General features: G+C 38.5%; 3 protein-coding genes across 5 annotated transcripts in view; 1 reads left to right on the top strand and 2 right to left on the bottom strand.

Annotated features, from left to right (window-relative positions):
* Positions 1-1347, bottom strand: part of ago3a (argonaute RISC catalytic component 3a) — a 53455-nt gene extending 52108 nt beyond the window's left edge. For both annotated transcript variants that reach the window (XM_082150068.1, XM_082150069.1), the window contains exon 1: positions 594-1347. In XM_082150068.1, the coding sequence (XP_082006194.1) occupies positions 594-612 (19 nt within the window). In that variant the 5' untranslated portion in view covers positions 613-1347. The remainder of the gene's footprint in view (positions 1-593) is intronic.
* Positions 1-22140, top strand: part of iglon5 (IgLON family member 5) — a 409655-nt gene that overhangs the window by 373381 nt on the left and 14134 nt on the right. The window lies entirely within an intron of this gene.
* The window catches only part of ago1 (argonaute RISC component 1), a 39473-nt gene continuing 21232 nt past the window's right edge, over positions 3900-22140 (bottom strand). For both annotated transcript variants that reach the window (XM_082150070.1, XM_082150071.1), the window contains exons 10-19: positions 19540-19662; positions 17910-18043; positions 17645-17829; positions 17409-17568; positions 15655-15745; positions 9453-9647; positions 8712-8846; positions 7562-7663; positions 7278-7477; positions 3900-6067 (exon numbers count right to left, since the gene is read on the bottom strand). In XM_082150070.1, the coding sequence (XP_082006196.1) occupies positions 5959-6067; positions 7278-7477; positions 7562-7663; positions 8712-8846; positions 9453-9647; positions 15655-15745; positions 17409-17568; positions 17645-17829; positions 17910-18043; positions 19540-19662 (1434 nt within the window). In that variant the 3' untranslated portion in view covers positions 3900-5958. The remainder of the gene's footprint in view (positions 6068-7277; positions 7478-7561; positions 7664-8711; positions 8847-9452; positions 9648-15654; positions 15746-17408; positions 17569-17644; positions 17830-17909; positions 18044-19539; positions 19663-22140) is intronic.

Raw genomic sequence — 22140 nt, 5'->3', positions numbered from 1 at the left:
GGAGCTCAACAGTGAAAAGGTTGGTAGATCTCTCTCAAATACTGGTAAAAACTCATTTCAAGTATGGGTAGGTTGGTTCACTTTCCATGTCAGGTGGTACAACTACAGTATATATACAGACAACTATATTCGGTTGTACCACCTGACATAGAAACAGTGAAAAATAATTAATTTAAACACTTTGAAATTTTATTTAACAACTGAAACTTGTTGCAACATTGTTCATGACTCAAAAATATGCATTACATCAGTTTTGTAAATATATTTTTTAAAAACACGTTTTTTGAAGCTTTATTTGTCAATGGCCCATTCATAGATAATGTCATGAACGTCACATCCTCAAAAAAAAAAAAAATGTTTTCTTCTAGACGTCATTTGGTTTAATAGTCAATGAATAAGTTCATACTGTCACAAGAACTGTCAAAACAGTTCAGACACCTGCTCAACCATAACGATGCTCAGCACACACACACACACAGCCTATATATATATAACGTTATAAGGTAAACTAATCAAAGTTCCCTTCAGTTCAAGCCCTTGTCATGACGTTAAAAGCATCCAGATGAGCGCTAAAGACCCCACATCATACACACCTGTAGTTCCGATTTCCATTCATGAGGTCTCTGTCCGGTTCCGTCCCCGGCTCGCAGTAGACGAACTTGAGAAACTCTTCTTGGATCCCAACGGCCCCCCGAACCGGTTCCGTTAACCCAATGCGAGCGTCTCCTCCCGTGTTTCGAGCTCCTAATCCACCTTTCCCAGAAGCCCGTATATCAACGGAGGCCGAGAGAGAGGAGAGAGGTTCGGTGCCTCAGTATCTGGCTCGAAAAATCTGTTCGGGATTTCAGGTTCGGTTGACAGATTGACGTTACGGCCAGCTAGCTAGACAGCTAAAACGAAAAGTTCCCCTCAGCCCGCTCAAATACAGTCCCGAATCGCTGTTTCTGTAACCGCGACGCCTTCAGAAACGCGTCTTTGGAAAGACTGAGGCGGTTTGTTGAGGTGTTATGACGTTATAGCGAGCAAAAGTCCACTTATGTCGCCTCCTCTCTTCGACAGCGCTAGCCTGCTACTGCTAGTGGCCAGGCTAACCAGCTAAGCTACATTCCCATCTGAGAGGAGAAAAAATCCCGTCAAACGCCGTCTTCTCTTAACTTAAAGTCCCTGATCATCACTGGCTTCCACGGTCGAAGCTAGCGGCCTTCCAAAAGCGTATATTCCTTGCGTTTTACGCCAGTGGTGACATTAAATAAGTTGAGAGTTGAACTCTCTCTCAGGGTTTCTCTTGACAGTCTCTGCGAGACTCGCTACGGCTAAATATGGAGCGTCTGATGGTCCGCGAGCGCGACGCACGGACCTGGCGCGAGAGCCGCGCGCTGATTGGCTGCGAGGGGAAGCGCGAGTCCGCGAGGGAAGGGGCGGGGTTTGAGGCAGCCTCCGAGTGACCATCATCATCATCATCATCATAAGCTTGTGCGAACAACTTATTAGGCCTCATTCATCTTGTTATAATCTATCTATCTATCTATCTATCTATCTATCTATCTATCTATCTATCTATCTATCTATCTATCTATCTATATATCTATCTATCTATCTATCTATCTATCTATCTGTATGTCTGTCTGTCTGTCTGTCTGTCTGTCTGTCTGTCTGTCTGTCTATCTATCTATCTATCTATCTATCTATCTATCTATCTGTCTGTCTGTCTGTCTGTCTGTCTGTCTGTCTGTCTGTCGGTCTGTCTATCTATCTATCTATCTATCTATCTATCTGTCTGTCTGTCTGTCTGTCTGTCTGTCTGTCGGTCTATCTATCTATCTATCTATCTATCTATCTATCTATCTATCTATCTATCTATCTGTCTGTCTGTCTGTCTGTCTGTCGGTCTGTCTATCTATCTATCTATCTATCTATCTATCTATCTATCTATCTATCATTATCATCATCATCGCCTACATTATCATTAGCTTGTGCAAACAACTTATTAGGCCTCATTCATTTAGGTGAAATCTATCCATACATCCATTCGGTGACTAATTTCACCATGAATTTTCTTGAATAAAAATACTGACAACATGAATTATGATAACTCATTGAATTAATCAGAATAGGTGATACAAGTGATTTTAGCATTCGATTCAATGCAATAACTTAAATGAACACTGATAACATGAATTAGGGTGTTGATCCATTTAATAACCCAGAATAGGAGAGATTGTACTTAGTTTTGGTTGGAAAAGGATGCAGGAAAACAGCAATTATTAAAGTCAACATGAAGTCATATTTGACCACATTCACGTTCTCTGTCTTTTTGAGCATGATTCATCGATGCATGTTATTCCCAAGAAATACTTTGTCACTGTCATCATTTATCATAATGTAAAAACTTTTTTTTCCCCCAATGAATATCTTGGTTTATCTTGGAAATACAACATTTTTCAATAGATAAACATGAATTACAAATGCTGAGCCCAGGATTCAGCCAGTGATGGGCAATACATATTGACATGCCGTTGTATAGTTCAATCCCCAGAACACCTCACATCTGAAACAGGACTCAACACAGTGTTTAATAAAAAACAACTTTTATTTTCTTTAAAAAATAATCATCCTGAACAAAGTCTTCTCACTATTACATACAGAGCCAAAATGACTTGCTTATGTCTCCATTCACTGAATCTATTGGGAAGTGCTATGATACGGACTGTTCTTTATCAGTGGCTTGATATTGCTTAGACGTTGAGGTCGGGTGAAGTTCACTCTCCGATTACGCCGTTACACACCTCCATCTTGTTCTTCACCCACAAGGTGCCTGTGGCTTTTTAGAGTCAAGTACTGCATCAGAATATGTAGTCTAGGACAGACCAGATCAACATTATACAGTGGGGGATCAATAAAAATCACCTCGTTGGGTTGATAAAACCTAATATATAAAGGCATGTCTTTGTATACATTTCATAAACATGAGTTAAAAATAAAGCATGGTCTTCTAAAAATCCCTTTGAATTTCAACACAATTTTAGGTGCTTTGAGGCGTCTTCCAACAATGCCGCCTTGTGGAGATCCTATGCCACTTTTTAGGTTTCCTTAAAGAGACAGTTCACCATAAAAAATGAAAATTCTGTCATTATTTATTCACCATATGATCTGTTCTTATAAGGAGCCATGGGGAAAAAATGCCAGTATCTAGATTTGGAATGACATAAGTGTGAGTAATGACAGAATTTTCATTTTAGGCCGAACTATTCCATTCACAAGAGGTGAGAAAGTATGGCATCAAATGTAAGTACGGGCACAATCTTAACATGATTACTAAGAGGCTCCGGTTACAACACAAACTCAGTTTAAACATGCATTTCATACATCCACCATATGACATGATTACATGGCATAATGTTCCCCTAACCTTTGTTTTCCTGCATGCTCACTGCACCAACGGGCATCAGGCGAGGGTAAAAGGTGCAATGATACTGGCAAGTGTGTTGTGTGTGCATGAGTTCAATGTGCTTGCTGGGAAGGGATTGTGGCAGTGTTACCGACTATGGCGGGTGGGAGTGTGTGGTCATGTGACCCAACCGCCTTCACGAGAGCAGTGGGTCACTATATACAAACAGGTATTCCTGCATTGTTCGATTTCTTGGTGGATACAAACACATCTCATCCTCTTCTAGCATCTCAAACGTGCCGTGTGTTTTTCTATCTGACGGATCTCGGTGACCTTGTATTGCTTCGTTTACAGAGGTCAGTGGAAGAAACGTTTTAAAGGAAAAGTTTACCCAACAATAAACGTACACAAACACGTCATACCAAACCCTCGTTATTTACATTATAACAGGGTTAGTGTGTGGGTATGTGTGTGTGTGTGTGTGTGTGTGTGTGTGTGTGTGTGTGTGTGTGTGTGTGTGTGTGTGTGTGTGTGTGTGTGTGTGTGTGTGTGTGTGTGTGTGTGTTCATTTACAGTAGTCAACATTTGAAGTGGATCCAAAAAGTTCATCACGGTTCATATTCACCAAGAACGGGTATTGTTCAAAATTCATGTTTAACTTTGATGAAAGGTTTTGATCCACTTCAAATGTTGACTACTGTATATGAACACATACATATATACAGTACATACATACATATATATTTATCCATATGATTTGTGTACTGTATTCCAAGTCTTCTGAATTCACATGGTAGATTTATGTGATGAATAGAACAAAATGAATTATTAACTGATTAACGCTCTCAAATCTCATTGCAGACACGTTTTAAATGGCCACATGAAACTCAGGAACAAAAGCTGAAAAACAGTGAATAATTTCAATCTGATTTTTTTTCTTTCGCATAGCTAAAATATGACTTCAGAACACTTGGACTATAGCATGCAAGTCATGCAGACTAGTTTTGTGATACTTGAATGGTGCTGTTTGTTTCAAAAGAGCACATATTGGGCCCTATTTTAACGATCTAAGCGCATGGTCTAAAGCGCAGGGCGCAAGTACACTTAGGGCGTGTCCGAATCCACTTTTGCTAGTTTAATGACGGGAAAAATGGTCGGCGTGTCCGGCGCATGGTCTAAAAGGGTTATCACTATTCTCTTAATGAGTAATGGCTGTGTTTTGGGCGTAACGTGCAATAAACCAATCAGAGTCTCATCTCCCATTCCCTTTGAAAGCCAGTTGCGCTCGCGCCATGGCGGATTCACTATTTACATGACGGAATTTGCAAGCGGAAAAACTGAACGCTTCTCTAGCGAGGAAACGGATCTGCTCGTGCACAAGGTTAAAGATCCGCCTATAGGCGCACATTACTAACGTGCTCTTTAAATAACAAAAAAAAATAACAGTCTATTTCAGTTGCCTCAAAATAGCAACGCGCCAACAATGCGCCTGAACACACACTTTGTTTTCAGACCAGCAGCCCATGGGCGCACAAATGGGCGCAAATGCATTTGATATTTAATCAACGTGAAAATGATAATTGCGTCGGGCTGAAACTAGCAAAAAACACTTGCGTCGCGCCTGGCCCTGCATTGCACCAATAGTGTTTCACGGAAGAAAGGAAATAATCCAGGGTTTGCAATGACACGAGGGTGAGTAAATAATGGAAAAAATGGTCATTGTTGGGTGAACTATTCCTGTAAGTTCAAGAAGATTTATGTGCACTGGAAGTAAAAAAAAAAAAAAAACTGGCCAAAATCAAACCCTTCCAGAAGAGCATTGAGGAATCAAGTGCAGAAAAACGCACATCTTACAGACGAGGGCTCTTTTAACGGTTGGCATCATGTTTGGCTGGTGCATAATGCTGGTTTGGGTGTTATGCTGATGTGAGAGTGCATGTGCAGGGAATGCACTCAGTGGTCCATCTATCGTTACGCTAATTCGGCCACTCTTTAACTAACGAGGCGAGTCTAAATCCGATAAGCGGACACCGCTGCGACCGCTGGAGAGACACCTGCATCTGCTACAGTTGATCACTGCCTGCGCTGCTTCTGCTTCACAGACAACACGTAAACGCTGGGCTCGCGGTGCTTTACAACTAAAACTAAGTGCTAATGTACCATGTCTTTCACAAAAATAAACATTTTAAAAGAAAATCTCACAACAATAAAAATAATGCCAATGGAAGTAACAACAATTCCTCCACTTCGGGCGTTTGAACTCTGGCATCGCCCAGACGGACAGGTTAAGAGGCAGCTTTGTGGTGACGTACAAAACGACAGGTTCGTCTGCGTTCCTTCCCTCCGTATTGCATACATACGTACATGTGGGAGTGCGAAGGTAGTATACAATAATACACAATTAAATAAAGAAAAAAGAGCATAGTTCAGCCAGACTCAACAAAACGCAAAGAGTGAGACTCCATGTTCAGTTCTGTGGGCTTCGCTGCACTGGTAGCACCAGGTGAGCTGGCTCGAGGAGTGTGTGTCGGTCCGAAGCCCTCCGGCCTGATAAGGTGTGGCAGAGAAGCTTAGGCAAAGTACATGGTCCTCAGGGTGTCGTGGTGAATCTGCACCGCTTTGGCCAGCGCCTGTGGATCCCGACCGTTGCTCTGCCCGGAGACGTGGCTTCCCTCCCCGCTGCAGACGAGAGAAGAGACAGAGGAAGATTTAACAACTGAGAATGTTTCTGAGAATGAGACCAAAACCTAGTTAGTTTCACTGTCAAAATTAGAAACAGTAAAGGCCTTTATAATGTTCCAAAAGATTTCCATCTCAAATGAATGTTGTTCTTTTGAACGTTCTGTTCATCAAAGAGTCCTGACATTTGTTTATCACGGTTTCCACAGAAATATGAAGCAGCAACAGCTGTTTTCAACATCGATGATAATAATCAGGAATGTTTCTTGAGCATCAAATCATCATATTAGAATGATTTCTGAAGGATCATGTGACACTGAAGACTGGAGTAATGATGCTGAAAATACAGCTTTGATCACAGGAATAAATTACATTTTACAATATATTCACATAGAAAACAGTTATTTTAAATTGTAACAATATTTAACAAAATAATGACTTTTTTATTTAAAAAATAATGCAAAGGAGACAATATACAGTTTTTTAATTAACCATATTTAATTAACCAATCTAATTAACCATATTATCTCATTTATGCATGCTTCTCTTCTTCTTATTTGTTATTAATCCATTTTAAATTATTATAATACATAATTTTTTTTACTTTGTATTGTTATTTTTTATTTCTTATGCATTTTTTATAATTATTATTTAATTCTCTTTTATGTAAAGAGCTTTTAATAACCATTGTGTATGAAATGTGCTATATAAATAATCTTGTAAGCATGTAGTCGAGTTCTAGAATCAAAAGGCTATTCCAAATTTTTTTTTAAATTCGAATGAAAATTAAAGCATGTTTCCTTTTAGAGAAGGCAATCCAATAATGCATTGTGAAGAGCTCAATAAATAAAATAAATATATAACGGCATGTAAAGTGAGAGAAATGTTGATTATAAACAATTATTCATTCAATACTGAAAGTATACTAAATAGATATATATATTTTCCAATATTTGTACAGTATTGGTCAAAAGTGATGTCCTGCCTATAGGAAAATTGACATCGTCACCCTTTATTAGAATATTATTAAAGATTTTGTAAGCATATTGCATAGTTGTGCTTGGAGTCGATTGTTTTATTTGTAATAACGCAATGAAACATGCCAACTTGTGCCGACATCATTTCTGGCCAGGCTGTCCTACAAAGAAATTATAAACACATGCAAATGAAATGCATTTCTAATGCAGTTTAATGGCATCAAAGCTCTCACCTGTCATGCTCCTTATCCACCAGATGGTAGCGCGCTCTGAAAGCCACGAGCCGGGCGTAGTACGCTGGCGCTGGGATGGACACGGAGCGGGTACAGCGCACATACGTGTGGCACAGCTGGTACGTGAGGATCTGCAGCTCGTCGGCCGTGAAGCGATTGTCGTCCCACAGCACGTAGTAGTGTGAGGGCCGGCTGGTGCCCTGAGACCGGGACAACAGGAGATCAAACCACATTCACAAGCACATTCACTGCCATGAATGTTTGTACCAAGTCTGAGCGCTTACCTGAATACCTGCATGACTGCACAGGTAGAAATCAAACTCGAACGGGTGCGTGATGCTGGTGTCAACCGTAGTTCCTGCTGGAATGTTCCCACTCTTCCCGATCTGAGCAAAAACACAGGAATTACAATGAATTATTGTCGTCAACTAAAACTAAAACCATAAAAAAACATTTTCATTGCTTAAAATAAACATTTATTTTAATAAAAATAATTACATTTTAATGGGGCGGTTTCCCAGACAGAGATTAAGCTTAATCCTAGAATAAAATAACCTTTTAAACCAGATTAACAGAAATCTGCTTTCTCTCTCATGGTTTTAAAAAGTCCTGGACTTGGTCCAGTCCAGAGTTTAATACGCTGAGTTCCTGGAGGAAGACTAGAGCAACTCCAGGACTAAACTGAGTCTTACACTAAACCTACGAGGAGGCAGGTTTAACTTCAGATTAATGTTGCGAAAAGAAGACACATCGATTACTCCCGCACACACACTCTCACACACACTCTTACACACACTCTCATACACACTCTCTCACACTCTCTCTCTCTCACACACACACACACACACACACACACACACACACACACACACACACACTCACGTATTGAATAACTACTATAATGTCCACCCACAGATTTCACAAAACAGTTAGGTAATAAAGCTGATGATTTAATCTTACCTGAAGTTGTTGATGCGTGCTCATTTGCACTGATTTCATTACAAATAGATTTCCAGGCATTCATTTTCTTTGCTGATGTGTGCAGTTTTTCTCTGCCATTTGCTTTAAAAGAGTTTTCTCTTGTATTGTTTTTTCCATAGTATGTAAGTCAATGGGGTCCATTAACTGTTTGGTTACCCATATTCTTCAAAATATCTTCTTTTGTGTTCAGCAGAGGAAAGAAATTCACACAGGTTTGGAACAACTTGTTGGAGAGTAAATGAGGACAGAATTTTCATTTTTGGGTGAACTGTCCCTTTAAGGCCTACTCCTGTCTTAACTTAAACCCTGTCAGGGAAACCGCTCCCTAAAGTATAAAATCTAATTCAAAATAATAACAAAAAACTATAATATAGTATAGTATATGCATGAAACTAAACTAAAATACAGCTTTTGGAAATGGCAACTTTAAAATGCTGTTTTTGAGAAACTCACTCGTTCAGATTTATCCGCGCAGAAGAGGCGTGTGTGGTGGCGTTTCTGCACGACTATATACGTGATTCCCGGCTGGTAGTCCTTCTCCAGCTTGATGCAGGCGTCTCTGATGGCCAACAGCTCGTAGTGCAGGATCTACACGAGGAACACACATGACAAATCATCATGAGACGCATTCAATTGACCAAAAGTGACAGTAAAGACATTTATAATGTTACAAAAGATTTCTATTTCAAATAAATGCTGTATTTTTTACTTTCTATACATCAAAGAATCCAAAAAAAAAAAAAAGTTTCCAGCTGTCCACAAAAATATTAACCTGTTTTCAACATTGATAATATTGATATATAATATATAATAAAAAAATTGGTGGTGGTTGAGGAGATTCCCCCTTCTATGTAAAGCGCTTTGAGTGCCGAGAAAAGCGCTATATAAATGTATTGAATTATTATTATTATTACTATTAATAATCAGAAATGTTTCTTGAGCAGCAAATCACATATCAGAATCATTTCTGAAGGATCATGTGACACTGAAGACTGGAGTAATGATGCTTTGCATCACAGAAATAAATTATGTTTTAAAATAAATCCACATAGAAATTTAAATTGTAATAATATTTCACAATATTCCTGTTCATACTGTATATCTGATCAAATAAATGCCTTGTTAAACATTGGAAAAATCTTACCGAGTCTGTATTGCATTTGAAAGTTTGAATGAATGATAATAGGGCCTTACCTGTGGTAACTGTCCCTCGGGAACGCCGTCCCTGTAGAAGATGATTCTGGTGGGTTTGAAGCGGGTGGACTTGTAGAACTGGATGAGTAACTCTCGCACCATGTATGAGAGGTCTTCAATAATCTCCTGTCTGGGTCTCTGGACTCGTACTGTAGCGCAGTATCTGCTGGGATGAGCGTCCATACTGCCCACAACCTGCAGAGATCAATGTCAGAGGACGTTTTATAGAATAGAATAGAACAGAATAGAATAGAATTGAATAGAATTGAATAGAATTCATAATATAATATAATATAATATAATATAATATAATATAATATAATATAATATAATGAAATATAATGAAATATAATATAATATAATGAAATATTATATAATATAATATAATGAAATATAATATAATATAATATAACATAATATATTTCATTCTATTATATTATATTATAATTAGGGCTGTGAAAAGATTAATCGTGATTAATCACATCCAAAATAAAAGTTTGTGTTTACATAATATACTGTATGTGTGTGTACTGTGTATAATTATTTTGTATATATAAATACACACACATGCATGTATTTAAGAAATATTTGCATCTATACACTGTATATATGTATATATAATTTATATTATATATAAATATAAATATTTTATATATAAATAAAACATTTTTTATATATACATGCAAGTGTGTGTATTTATATGTACAAAATAATTATACACAGTAAACACACATATATTATGTAAACACAAACTTTTATTTTGGATGTGATTAATCGCGATTAATCTTTTCACAGCCCTAATTAGAATAGAATAGAATAGAATAGAATAGAATAGAATAGAATAGAATAGAATAGAATAGAATAGAATAACCATAATAGTTACAGCTTGTCCATAACAAACACCATGTTCAAGCATAAGGGTGTCCATCAGTGCACATGGCACCAGGACACCCTAGGCCGGAAGTCAATGATCGACTTTGTGGTTGTTTCATCTGACCTCCGGCCGTATGTCTTGGACACTCGGGTGAAGAGAGGGGCGGAGCTGTCAACTGATCACCACCTGGTGGTGAGTTGGATCCGATGGCGGGGGAGGAAGCTGGACAGACTCGGCAGACCCAAACGTACTGTGAGGGTCTGTTGGGAACGTTTGGCCGAATCCCCTGTCAGAGAGATCTTCAACTCCCACCTCCGACAGAGCTTCGACCAGATCCCGAGGGAGTCTGGAGATATTGAGTCCGAGTGGACCATGTTCTCCACCTCCATTGCCAACGCGGCCACTCGGAGCTGTGGCCGTAAGGTCTCCGGTGCCTGTCGAGGCGGCAATCCCCGAACCCGGTGGTGGACACCGGAAGTAAGGGATGCCGTCAAGCTGAAGAAGGAGTCCTATCGGTCCTGGCTGGCTTGTGGGACTCCTGAGGCAGCTGACGGGTACCGACGGGCCAAGCGGACTGCAGCCCGGGTGGTTGGGGAGGCAAAAACTCGGGCCTGGGAGGAGTTCGGTGAGGCCATGGAGAAGGACTATCGGTCGGCCTCGAAGAGATTCTGGCAAACCGTCCGGCGCCTCAGGAGGGGGAAGCAGTGCCCTACCAACGCTGTTTACAGTGGAGGTGGGCAGCTGTTGACCTCGACTGGGGATATCACCGGACGGTGGAAGGAATACTTCGAGGATCTCCTCAATCCCGCCGTCACGTCTTCCATTGAGGAAGCAGAGGCTGAGGACTCGGAGGCGGACTCGTCCATCACCCAAGCTGAAGTCACCGAGGTAGTCAAGAAACTCCTCGGTGGCAAGGCACCGGGGGTGGATGAGATCCGCCCTGAGTACCTCAAGTCTCTGGATGTTGTGGGGCTGTCTTGGCTGACACGCCTCTGCAGCATCGCGTGGCGGTCGGGGACAGTACCTTTGGACTGGCAGACCGGGGTGGTGGTCCCTCTTTTTAAGAAGGGGGACCGGAGGGTGTGCTCCAACTATAGGGGGATCACACTTCTCAGCCTCCCCGGGAAAGTCTATTCCAGGGTACTGGAGAGGAGAATCCGGCCGATAGTAGAACCTCGGATTCAGGAGGAACAGTGTGGTTTTCGTCCTGGTCGTGGAACACTGGACCAGCTCTATACCCTCTACAGGGTGCTGGAGGGTTCATGGGAGTTTGCCCAACCAATCCACATGTGCTTTGTGGATTTGGAGAAGGCATTCGACTGTGTCCCTCGCGGCATCTTGTGGAGGGTGCTCTGGGAGTATGGGGTTCGGGGCCCTTTGCTAAGGGCTACCCGGTCCCTGTACGACCGGAGCAGGAGCTTGGTTCGCATTGCCGGCAGTAAGTCAGACTTGTTCCCGGTGCATGTTGGACTCCGGCAGGGCTGCCCTTTGTCGCCGGTTCTGTTCATAACTTTTATGGACAGAATTTCTAGGCGCAGCCAGGGGCCGGAGGGGGTCAGGTTTGGGGACCACACAATTTCATCTCTGCTCTTTGCGGATGATGTTGTCGTGTTGGCCCCATCAGACCAGGACCTTCAGCATGCACTGGGACGGTTTGCAGCCGAGTGTGAAGCGGCTGGGATGAGAATCAGCACCTCCAAATCCGAGGCCATGGTTCTCAGTCGGAAAAGGGTGGTTTGCCCGCTTCAGGTTGGTGGAGAGTTCCTGCCTCAAGTGGAGGAGTTCAAGTATCTTGGGGTCTTGTTCACGAGTGAGGGAAGGATGGAACGGGAGATTGACAGACGGATCGGTGCAGCTTCTGCAGTAATGCGGTCGCTGTACCGGTCTGTCGTGGTGAAGAAGGAGCTGAGCCGTAAGGCGAAGCTCTCAATTTACCGGTCAATCTACGTTCCTACTCTCACCTATGGTCATGAGCTGTGGGTTATGACCGAAAGGACAAGATCCCGGATACAGGCGGCCGAAATGAGCTTTCTCCGCAGGGTGGCTGGGCGATCCCTTAGAGATAGGGTGAGAAGCTCAGTCACTCGGGAGGAGCTCAGAGTAGAGCCGCTGCTCCTCCACATCGAGAGGGGCCAGCTGAGGTGGCTCGGGCATCTTTTCCGGATGCCTCCTGGACGCCTTCCCGGGAAGGTGTTCCGGGCATGTCCCACCGGGAGGAGACCCCGGGGAAGACCTAGGACACGCTGGAGGGACTATGTCTCCCGGCTGGCCTGGGAACGCCTCGGTGTCCCCCCGGAAGAGCTGGAGGAAGTGTCTAGGGAGAGGGAAGTCTGGGCATCCCTGCTTAGACTGCTGCCCCCGCGACCCGGCCCCGGATAAGCGGAAGAAGATGGATGGATGGATGGAGAATAGAATAACCATAATAGGATGTGGCATTTATTTGATAAAAAATACAGTAAAATTCTGAAATATTATTACAAACTAAAGTGTTTTCTATGTGAATATATTATAAAATGTAATTTATATGATCTTCCAGCATCATTACTCCAGTCTTCAGTGTCACATGATCCTTCAGAAATCATGCTAATATGATGATTTGCTGCTCAAGAAACATTCCTGATTATTATCATTAATGTTGAAAATTGTATAATATTTTTGTGGAAACTGTGAAATTTTTTTTTTTTTAGGATTCTTCAATGAATAGAAAGTTCAAAAGAACAGCAATTATTTGAAATGTAAATATTTTGTAGCATTATAAATGTCTTTACTGTCCCTTTGACATATCTTTGCTGTTATAAAATAATCTAACGGACCCCAAATGTTGGAACGGGACCCTAGTGAAAAATATACTATTTGAAATGCATTTATTTTATGCTAAGTACACTACAAATACATTTACATATTTATGTACTTATTAATATAAGTACCCTGGAATTGTACATTTGCTATACTAAATTGAATTACTTAAAGTCTGCTAAAATTGGAACAACTAATTTTGTACTTAATGTACTTTAGTTATCCAGAAACAGTGCTGAGGTCCATCTAAACATATGAGCTACAGTGGAATTACTGCATGCATACTTTAGGTACACTTTAAATATCTTGCATTTAACGACTGATATTATACAGATATCATACTATCCTTACTAATAGTGATATTAAAACACATTTTAGGCTTAATATTAAGAAATGTGCATTGTGCAATAAAAAACTACTCCAAATAAAGTCTCAAGTAATATGTCCGTAAATATGTTAATGGCTTTTGTATTATACTTAGTATGAAATAAATGTATTTTGGTATAGGTATTTTTCACGAGGGTAGTGTATGTATTAGATGAAAAACTATATTTCAAAAGTGGCACAAATCGAACGTTTACACGTGTGACAAAATGCAAATGTGTCAAGTCTGTTTCTGTCTAGTAAGCAACCGGCAGCCAGAAAGTGCTAAAATGAGAGAGAAAAAAATTCTCATCACTTACAAAAAAAAAAAAAAAAGACCAGAAAGAACATGAACAGCTGTTTTCAATGTAAACAAAGTGAAAAAGTAAAACCGCACACCAGAGCAATGCATGTCAGCATCACTACAAAAAATGCAAATAATGCAAAACAGACGCGGGTGGCAGCGGAGTCAGACGCCTGTGGAGGAGACACAGAAACTCAGCAGTTTCCCTACAGAAAGCGTCCTGTCGCCACTCCCTCCACACACACACGTCCTCTCCATCCGTCTGCGTGACTCAGGCCTTTGTCACCATCGCTTAGCAACCGGCAAACGAGAACACGCTTTCATGTGGTTGCATGCGCAGGGAGGAAGGTGACGTCATTTCCTCCTCGTCTGTGAGTCACCGATGAGCCATTTTCCCTTTTCAAAGCTCCCATCCTGTCCTGTCCACCTCCCTTTCACTCCCGCGTGTGTTCTCAGACACTTCCAGGGCTGTCCGCACCATTAAGTACAGCAAACTGGGCGTCTCTCCGCCACAATGAGCACTGGGGTGCTAATTACAGCCCTCTATATCAGACTAAGACTAAAATGAAGTGCCTTTCGGCTCAGGTTGGGTTTCGGAGAGACATAACTTCATTATGTCCCAGATCAATAATAGCTCCTCTTGTTATATAATATATGTGATGACAGGTTAATACAAGAAAGCTGATAGACTAAACCATCCAAAATTATCATGCGTTTTTGATCAGGCTTTGTGTATCTCATAGGGGCGTAACAATATATCATGTCACAATATAATCGCAATACAAAAATGCAACTATGTATCGCGGATAGAGACAATGTGTATTGTGTATAGTTCATCCAAAATAAAAATTACTGTGTGAGAAAAATGTCTAGTTTTCAGAGTTTTAGTGTCAGTACTATATTAAACAACTATATATAATGTTGAATATAATGTATAATAACGAAATGGAGGAATATTTGTGGGTCCTGATAATACCAAATATTGTATGTTACCAGTAAAACGTGGCCTTTTATATTTTAAATATATCTAGTCAGTGACAGAGTGCAAGCATATTCGTCTAAAATAATTCTGTATTTTCAGCTTCAGAATCATGAGTATTTTAATTCTGGTGTCTCTATTGTCCTGTTCATTGGGTTTCCAGCACCAAGTCCAAGCCTATTCATTTACACACACAATTTTCCCCATATTCTCCATTGTTGCAGCTCCTCTCTTCCCAGTCTGTCAGTAACGCTCGGTTTAGTTCCTGTCTCTATGAAGCCCCTCCTTCTGAAAAGCACACTGTGCTCTGATTGGTCGGCTGGATCAGTGTGTTGTGATTGGTCGAGCGCTTCGAGTGTGTTTGGGAAATGTCCCGCCCCTTACCATAACCACCAGTTTCAACACACTACTAACTAACTCAACCAGGCCCCGCCCCTTTATTCTGCGTATTAATTATTTAAATGAGGAATATTGTGACGTGTTCGTTCCCGGAAGAAACTCAAGACTACAATGGAGGCGTTTCAGGAGTTCAGAAACACTGACTCTGATTGCAAACCTTTTTCATGCTCAAACCGCAACATTACACACTAATAAATGCAACAAAAAAAAGCATAATAGGACCCATTTAACTGTGTAGTTGCCTTCCTGATATTGGTTTAAACCCAATGGTAAATTGCATCCAAACTACCAATCTACCCAACGACCACCAAATGTTCCTTTGACACAATGCTTGTTATTGCTTTTATTGCTGCATGATCTATTTCAGATAAACCTGATTCTAGCTTAAACAGCTTCTCACTTCTCAGCCCTACTTGGGTTTAAAATCTCATTCAAAATGCAAAAGATAAATCATAAGAACATAATAATGTGTGTGTGCCATGCTCACGGCAGTAATAGACGGCTTCTTCCCATCACCAGCCGGCGGGTGTGTAACATCTGCTCCGAGGAAGATCACTGGCTGCTGGAACACTGCAGACCTGTGCAAACGTTCAGATAAACTGTTGATTCGGGATGCAGCATTTATGGAAAAATGTTTCTGATAAAAACGCAATTGCCATTTAAAATGCAATTTAACAAATAAATTCTAGGTTTGCATGAGGTTGTTTGAAGGGCAGAATAATTTGGCCCAAATATATATATATATATATATATATATATATATATATATATATATATATATATATATATATATATATATATCATATAATTTATTAAATTTATAATTAAATTTATAAATGTATTTATCAATATGGCTATAAAACATTATTATTATTATTATTATTATTATAAAATACTAAAATACTAAACAAAAACAAAATAGTACAGTAGTAATATTTCTTATTTAGTTTTTTTGTATTTGTATTCTTTATTAATTATTAATTATAATTATAACAAATAATAACAAATAAATAAAATAATAAAAGAAAATATTTGTTTTTATTTAGTATTTTTATATTTTATTTATTATCAATAAAAATAACAACAAATAATACCAAATAAATAAAATAATAATAAATAACAACAAAATATTACAGTACTATATTTCTTATTTTTGCTTTTAGTATTTTTTACATTTGATTTATTATTTCTACTAATAATAATAACTACTACTAATAAAAACTATTACAAAAGTAATAGTTATTTTGTTTTTATTTAGTATTTTTATATTTTATTTATTATTAATATAACAAATAAATAAAAATAAATAAATAAAAAATATGAACAAAATATTACTAATACTAATATTTCTTTTTTTATTTTTATTTTTTATATTTTATTTATTATTAAAGATAATAATAATAAAAAAAGATTAATAATAATAATAATAATAACAAAAATAAATACAATATTAAAGTATGGAAGAAAATTACAAAAGTATTACAAAAACAAAGTATTACAAATATTTTATACAAAAGTTCTTTAAATAATAAAGATAATAAATTATCTAATAATAAATAAAATGTAAAACAAAAACAGAATATATCTATTAATGTAAAAAAAAAAGAGAGAATTAAAGAAAAATAATGTAATGACTATTGTTATTTTATCTTATAGTACAACTGTAAAATTACAATACTAATATTTATGGCTTTCGTAATTTCTTCATTTTCAAACGTTAAACCATGGGGAGGTAACTAACTGTGGGGAGGTAAAGACAGTGTAACCACGCTTTACTCAGAAACACACAGCACATATAGACCTTATGCGCCAGAGAAACGAGGGCGCCGCCATCTTTAGAGTATTGTCTTTTAACTTCCGTTTTGCGGTCGCTCTGTGTATCTCTATGGCATTGCTGTCCAGGAGTAATTAGCATTTAAAGTGGATTTACTTAATGTAAAGTTAACGAAAGTTATCATGAGGATTGTATTGTTTAAAGCAGATGACTTAACTAATGTCAGTCGACCGGGAAGATTTTAAAACGAGCCGTTCATTTTAAACACGCAAAATCGCTGTGAAAATACAGACCGGAAGTCAAAAGACAACGAGCGCAGCGCTGAAAAGGGGCGGAGCTACATAAGGTCTATATTGTATGCATTTAATATGAATGCATCCTTAAAGCCATATCACGGTTTCAGCGAATCGTGGAGCCGTAGTGTGAATGCATGTTAAATCTAAACACAACCAGGCAGAGAAACTCACCGTTGATGCGGGACCAGGATGTTGTTGATGCCGCCGAGTTTGACGTTGATTTTGAGGCAGAGGTTGGAGAGTGTCTGAGGGGAGGTCTTCACCACGTTCTTCACCTGCACACACTGAGTGGCCATTCCTAGAAGAGTGTCTCCAACACGCTTCACTTCCGCTGCACAGATCAAGCGTGAGTTGGTTAGTCTGAAGGCATTTGGCGGGAGGTTCGGCTCTGTGTGTGACGCTCTTACCGTAGACGGGTGTCTTTCCCGGCAGGATGACGATGATGAGCTGCAGTCCAGAGTAGGTGTTCTTCAGGTGCCTGAACATGGGCTCCACGCTGTCGGCTCCCTGTGCGTACTTACAGAAGCACGGCTGGCCCTGGATGGGCATCCCAGCATCCTTTGAGATCTTACGCAGCTGGTCGGTGAAGTTCCTGAGGAAGAGATCGTCACAAACATCACCACGGAAGTATTTCTAGCTGTATTATTCTGAACTCTATGTGGGCGTCCTTACTTGAGCACTTCTTCCCGACACTGTTTCTGTGGGGCGAAGCAAGCGATGGCCCAAACCTTGATCTCGATGCCGTTGTAGAACTGCTTTCCCCTCATATCCCACACACCCTGGTTGGGAGTTGCGATGGCACGGTTCTGTTCACCGACAAGAGAGAGAATTTAGGGATGTCACACTGGAGGTGATGATGATGCGTCATCACGGGAGTCTCTCTACACTGGAAGTGTCAATTCTGCACGGCAACAGTTATGCTTTTATCCACAGTTATGCATTTGGCAGATGCTTTTATCCAAAGTGACTTTGCATTGAAAGTTTTTGATGAATAGAAATTTTTTTTTTAATGTTTTTTAGAGTCTCTTCTGCTCATCAAGGCTGCATATATTACAGTAAAATCAGTAATATTGTGAAATATTATTGCAATTAAAATAACAGTTTTCTATGTGAATATATTGTCAAATGTAATTTATTCCTGCGATCAAAGCTGAATTTTCAGCATCATTACTCCAGTCTTCAGTGTCACATGATCCTTCAGAAATCATTCTAATATGATGATTTGCTGCTCAAGAAACATTTCTGATTATTATTAATGATGAAAAGAGTTGTGGTGCTTCATATGTTTGTGGAAAACTCTGATACATATTTTACAGGATTCTCTAATGAATCGGAAGTTTCAAAAGAACAGCATTTATTTAAAATGCAATTCAAAAATGTATTTTTGTCTTGTTTCCAGTCCAAATATAAAAAAAAATCTTAAATCAAGATGCATTTACTAGATGAGTAAAATGAATATGTCTTGTATTCTGGGGAAATAAATCAAAATTAAGTGAGTTTTTGCTTAAAACAAGCAAAATTATCTGCAAATAGGGTGAGAAAAATAATGTTAATTCAAACAGAAACGAGATTATTTTTCTTACCCCGTGGACAGATAATTTTGCTTGTTTAAAGCAAAAACTCACTTCATTTTTATTAATTTCCCCAGAAAACAAGACATAATATCTTATGGCATTTTACTACTTTAGTAAATGCATCTTGATTTAAGAATCCTTTTATATTTGGACTGGAAACAAGACAAAAATAATAAGTAAGAAAAGCATTTTTTGCAGTGTGGGATCTTTTGTAACATTATTATCACTTTTGAACAATTGAATGCATCCTTGCTGAATGAAAGTATTTATTATTGAATGATAGCTTATCACATTTTCCAAAAATATTTAAATAAGCAATACTCAGAAATGCTTCTTGAGCAGCACATCATCATATTAGAATGATTTCTGAAGGATCATGTGACACTGAAGACTGGAGTAATGATGCTGAAAATTCAGCTTTGATCACAGGAATAAATTACACTTTACTATATATAACAATAAAAAAGAAATAAAAATAAAGAAATAGTAATATTTCACGATATTACAGTTTTTACAGTATTTTGATTAAATAAATGCAGCCTTGGTGAGCAGAAGAGACTTTCAAAATCATAATTATTCCAAACTTTTGACCGGTAGTGTATTTTACACGTTCATGCATTCACTGAGAATCGAACCCATAACATTGGCGTTGCAAGCGCCGTGATCTCCTGTTTAAGCTACAAGAACAGAAGTGGAACAGGAGTCAGATACAGTCTAAAGGCTCTTACCCGACCACCGTACTGCAGGATCGGAGCGGGAAGGACTCTGCCGGTCACCTCGGCCATGTCGTCCTTCACTTTGATTCCAAACTCTTGAATGTAGGGATCCAGGTTAAAGTTCGCGTTCTTCATCTGAGCAAAAAAATGACATAAAAAGATGATGAAAATGTCTGTCATTCAGGCAATATGAACCTGCATTCACAACCCATTTCACTTCTGTTCTGTGATGCATTATTGACTGAAACCGGATAGTCGAGAATGAGGGGAAAACATTAATAATTTCATCCATCAGGAATTGATTTGAAACATTACAATATGACATTAGAAAAGAAAATAATTTCAGAGGCAGAGCAAGTTCACAAAAGATTACAAAAACTTGGAATAACTTGCAGTGATGAACTGTAAACAATAAGGCCAAAACTGTGCATTAAGAAAATAAATATTAAAGTAAACATTTTCTGTAAAAGTCTACATTGAAAGTTTGTCTTACAATTAGGGCTGCACAATATTTAAAAAAAAAAATTTTTTTAAAGTATACTGCAATATTTTGTTTTTCTGTGATATATATTGCAATATGAAAACAATTTCTCCAGATGACTTGAATAGCTCTATTTAGAAAAAAATAATTAATCATTCTAGAATAATTGGGGTGATTCTGTGGGCGAGTGAACATGCATAATAATTTTTTTTTAGCTGAATACAATTATAGAACAAACAGTGCTTTATATCTTTAGGCAAGTAAATTAAAAAACATAGTCCGCTCTGTAAAAAAAATAATTATAATTAATCGTTGTTAAAGCAACAAAAAAGATTTTGTCTTTTGTTGTTTGATTAACATTAATGACACAGACGGCATCAGGTTTATTAGGCTGCTGTCACTTTAAGACCAACGCACGGATCCAATATAATGATACGCATCCGTTTTATTTCTGAACTGTTTACATTCACATAAGCCATAAGCAGCTGTGTTTACGAGGATACTCGCCGATAAGGGCAGTGTGACACCATATTACGTGTAAAAATGTAAAAGAAGATAAAGACAACTGAACTGGGTTTAAGGAATCCAGTCTTAAGGGAAAGGGAAGTTAATGTGCTTTATAAAAAAAAACATAAATTGAATAATGCATCTAGAAAACATAATAATATTGAATGATATTTGTTTTGTTTTTGTAGAAGAAGAATTTAAAGAGTATTAATGAGTTGTTGTCCCCCTCCTTCTTACAGCCTGCTTCAACACATGAGGTTATGGTACAATTTTTATTTAATAAGCATGCACAAGTGTGGATATTGAGAATCACTACTTTTTTGTTTTTAAACTGAGATCTCAATTCTCCCACGACTTTGAATAGACAACTAAACAAAATAGCACAATTTACGTAACGTAATTTACTAGAGGTTCTGACAAAATGTTAATTACTGCAGTCTATGTATATTTTTTATGAATATTTTATGAAACACGCCAAATTGTGCAGAAATCATTTTTATCCAGCCTGTCAATCAAAGAAACTATGATGAACACATGCAAGAGAAAACCAAGGAAATATTAATAACTGATCATGGCGTAGTCAATGTATGCTGTTTCCTCTGAGCTTCTATGCATTTTTTTTGCTAAGTAAAATAAATCCTGTAGCTGTGGTTTGCCTTTTTTTGCTGAATAATTGTGTCATATTTAAAATATTTTTTTTTATATTTCCCTAATATTTTGATGGTTTAATCGAACTTGTAGGATTATTAAAATTAAATATCCCTCCCGGACATCACTTTTGGCCACTACTGTACATCTTATTGAGGCTGAAAAATAGAGGCCCTATATTGTCCAGCCCTATATTATCCTATGGGTAAAAATACTCTGGCTATGTAATAATGACAGCAATGACACTTAAAGGATTAGTTCACTTTCAAAAACATTTTTGCTGATAATTTACTCACCCCGATGTCATCCAAGATATCCATGTCTTTCCTTGTTCAGTCGAAAAGAAATTAAGGTTTTTGAGGAAAACATTCCAGGATTTTTCTACACAGAGTGGACTTCAATGGCAACCAACTATCCCAATGTTCAAAGAAGGTTCAAATTCTCGACACGATCCCAGTCGAGAAATAAGGGTCTTATCTAGCGAAACAATCGGTCATTTTCTAAAAATATAAATATATATATATACTTTTTAACCACAAATGGTCGTCTTGTACCATCTCTGAAATGTGGCACATATTACGTCATCATGTTGGAAAGGTCACGCGTCACGTCATCTATCTCAGTTATTTGTCTGTGTACTTCAGTTCAAAAAGGAAGGGAAGGGCGAAAAATTTCATCAAATTTTCTCCTCCAACTTCAAAATCGTCCGACATCTTTGTTTTAATTTATTATTATTATTATTTTTCTTTTTTTCGTGACCTTTCCAACGTGATGACGCAATACGTGGCGCATCTCAGAGATGGTACAAGACGGGCATTTGTGTTTAAAAAGTATATATTTATTTTATTTTATTTTAGAAAATGACTGATCGTTTCACTGGATAAGACCCTTATTTCTCGACTGGGATCGTGTCGAGACTTTGAAGCTGCGTTGAGACGGACATTTGAACCTTATTTGAACATTGGGATAGTTGGTTG

The sequence above is a fragment of the Leuciscus leuciscus genome, assembly GCF_965113295.1.
Source record: "Leuciscus leuciscus genome assembly, chromosome: 20".
Classification (NCBI taxonomy): Eukaryota; Metazoa; Chordata; class Actinopteri; order Cypriniformes; family Leuciscidae; genus Leuciscus; species Leuciscus leuciscus.
This window is presented reverse-complemented; position numbering and strand designations above follow the sequence as displayed.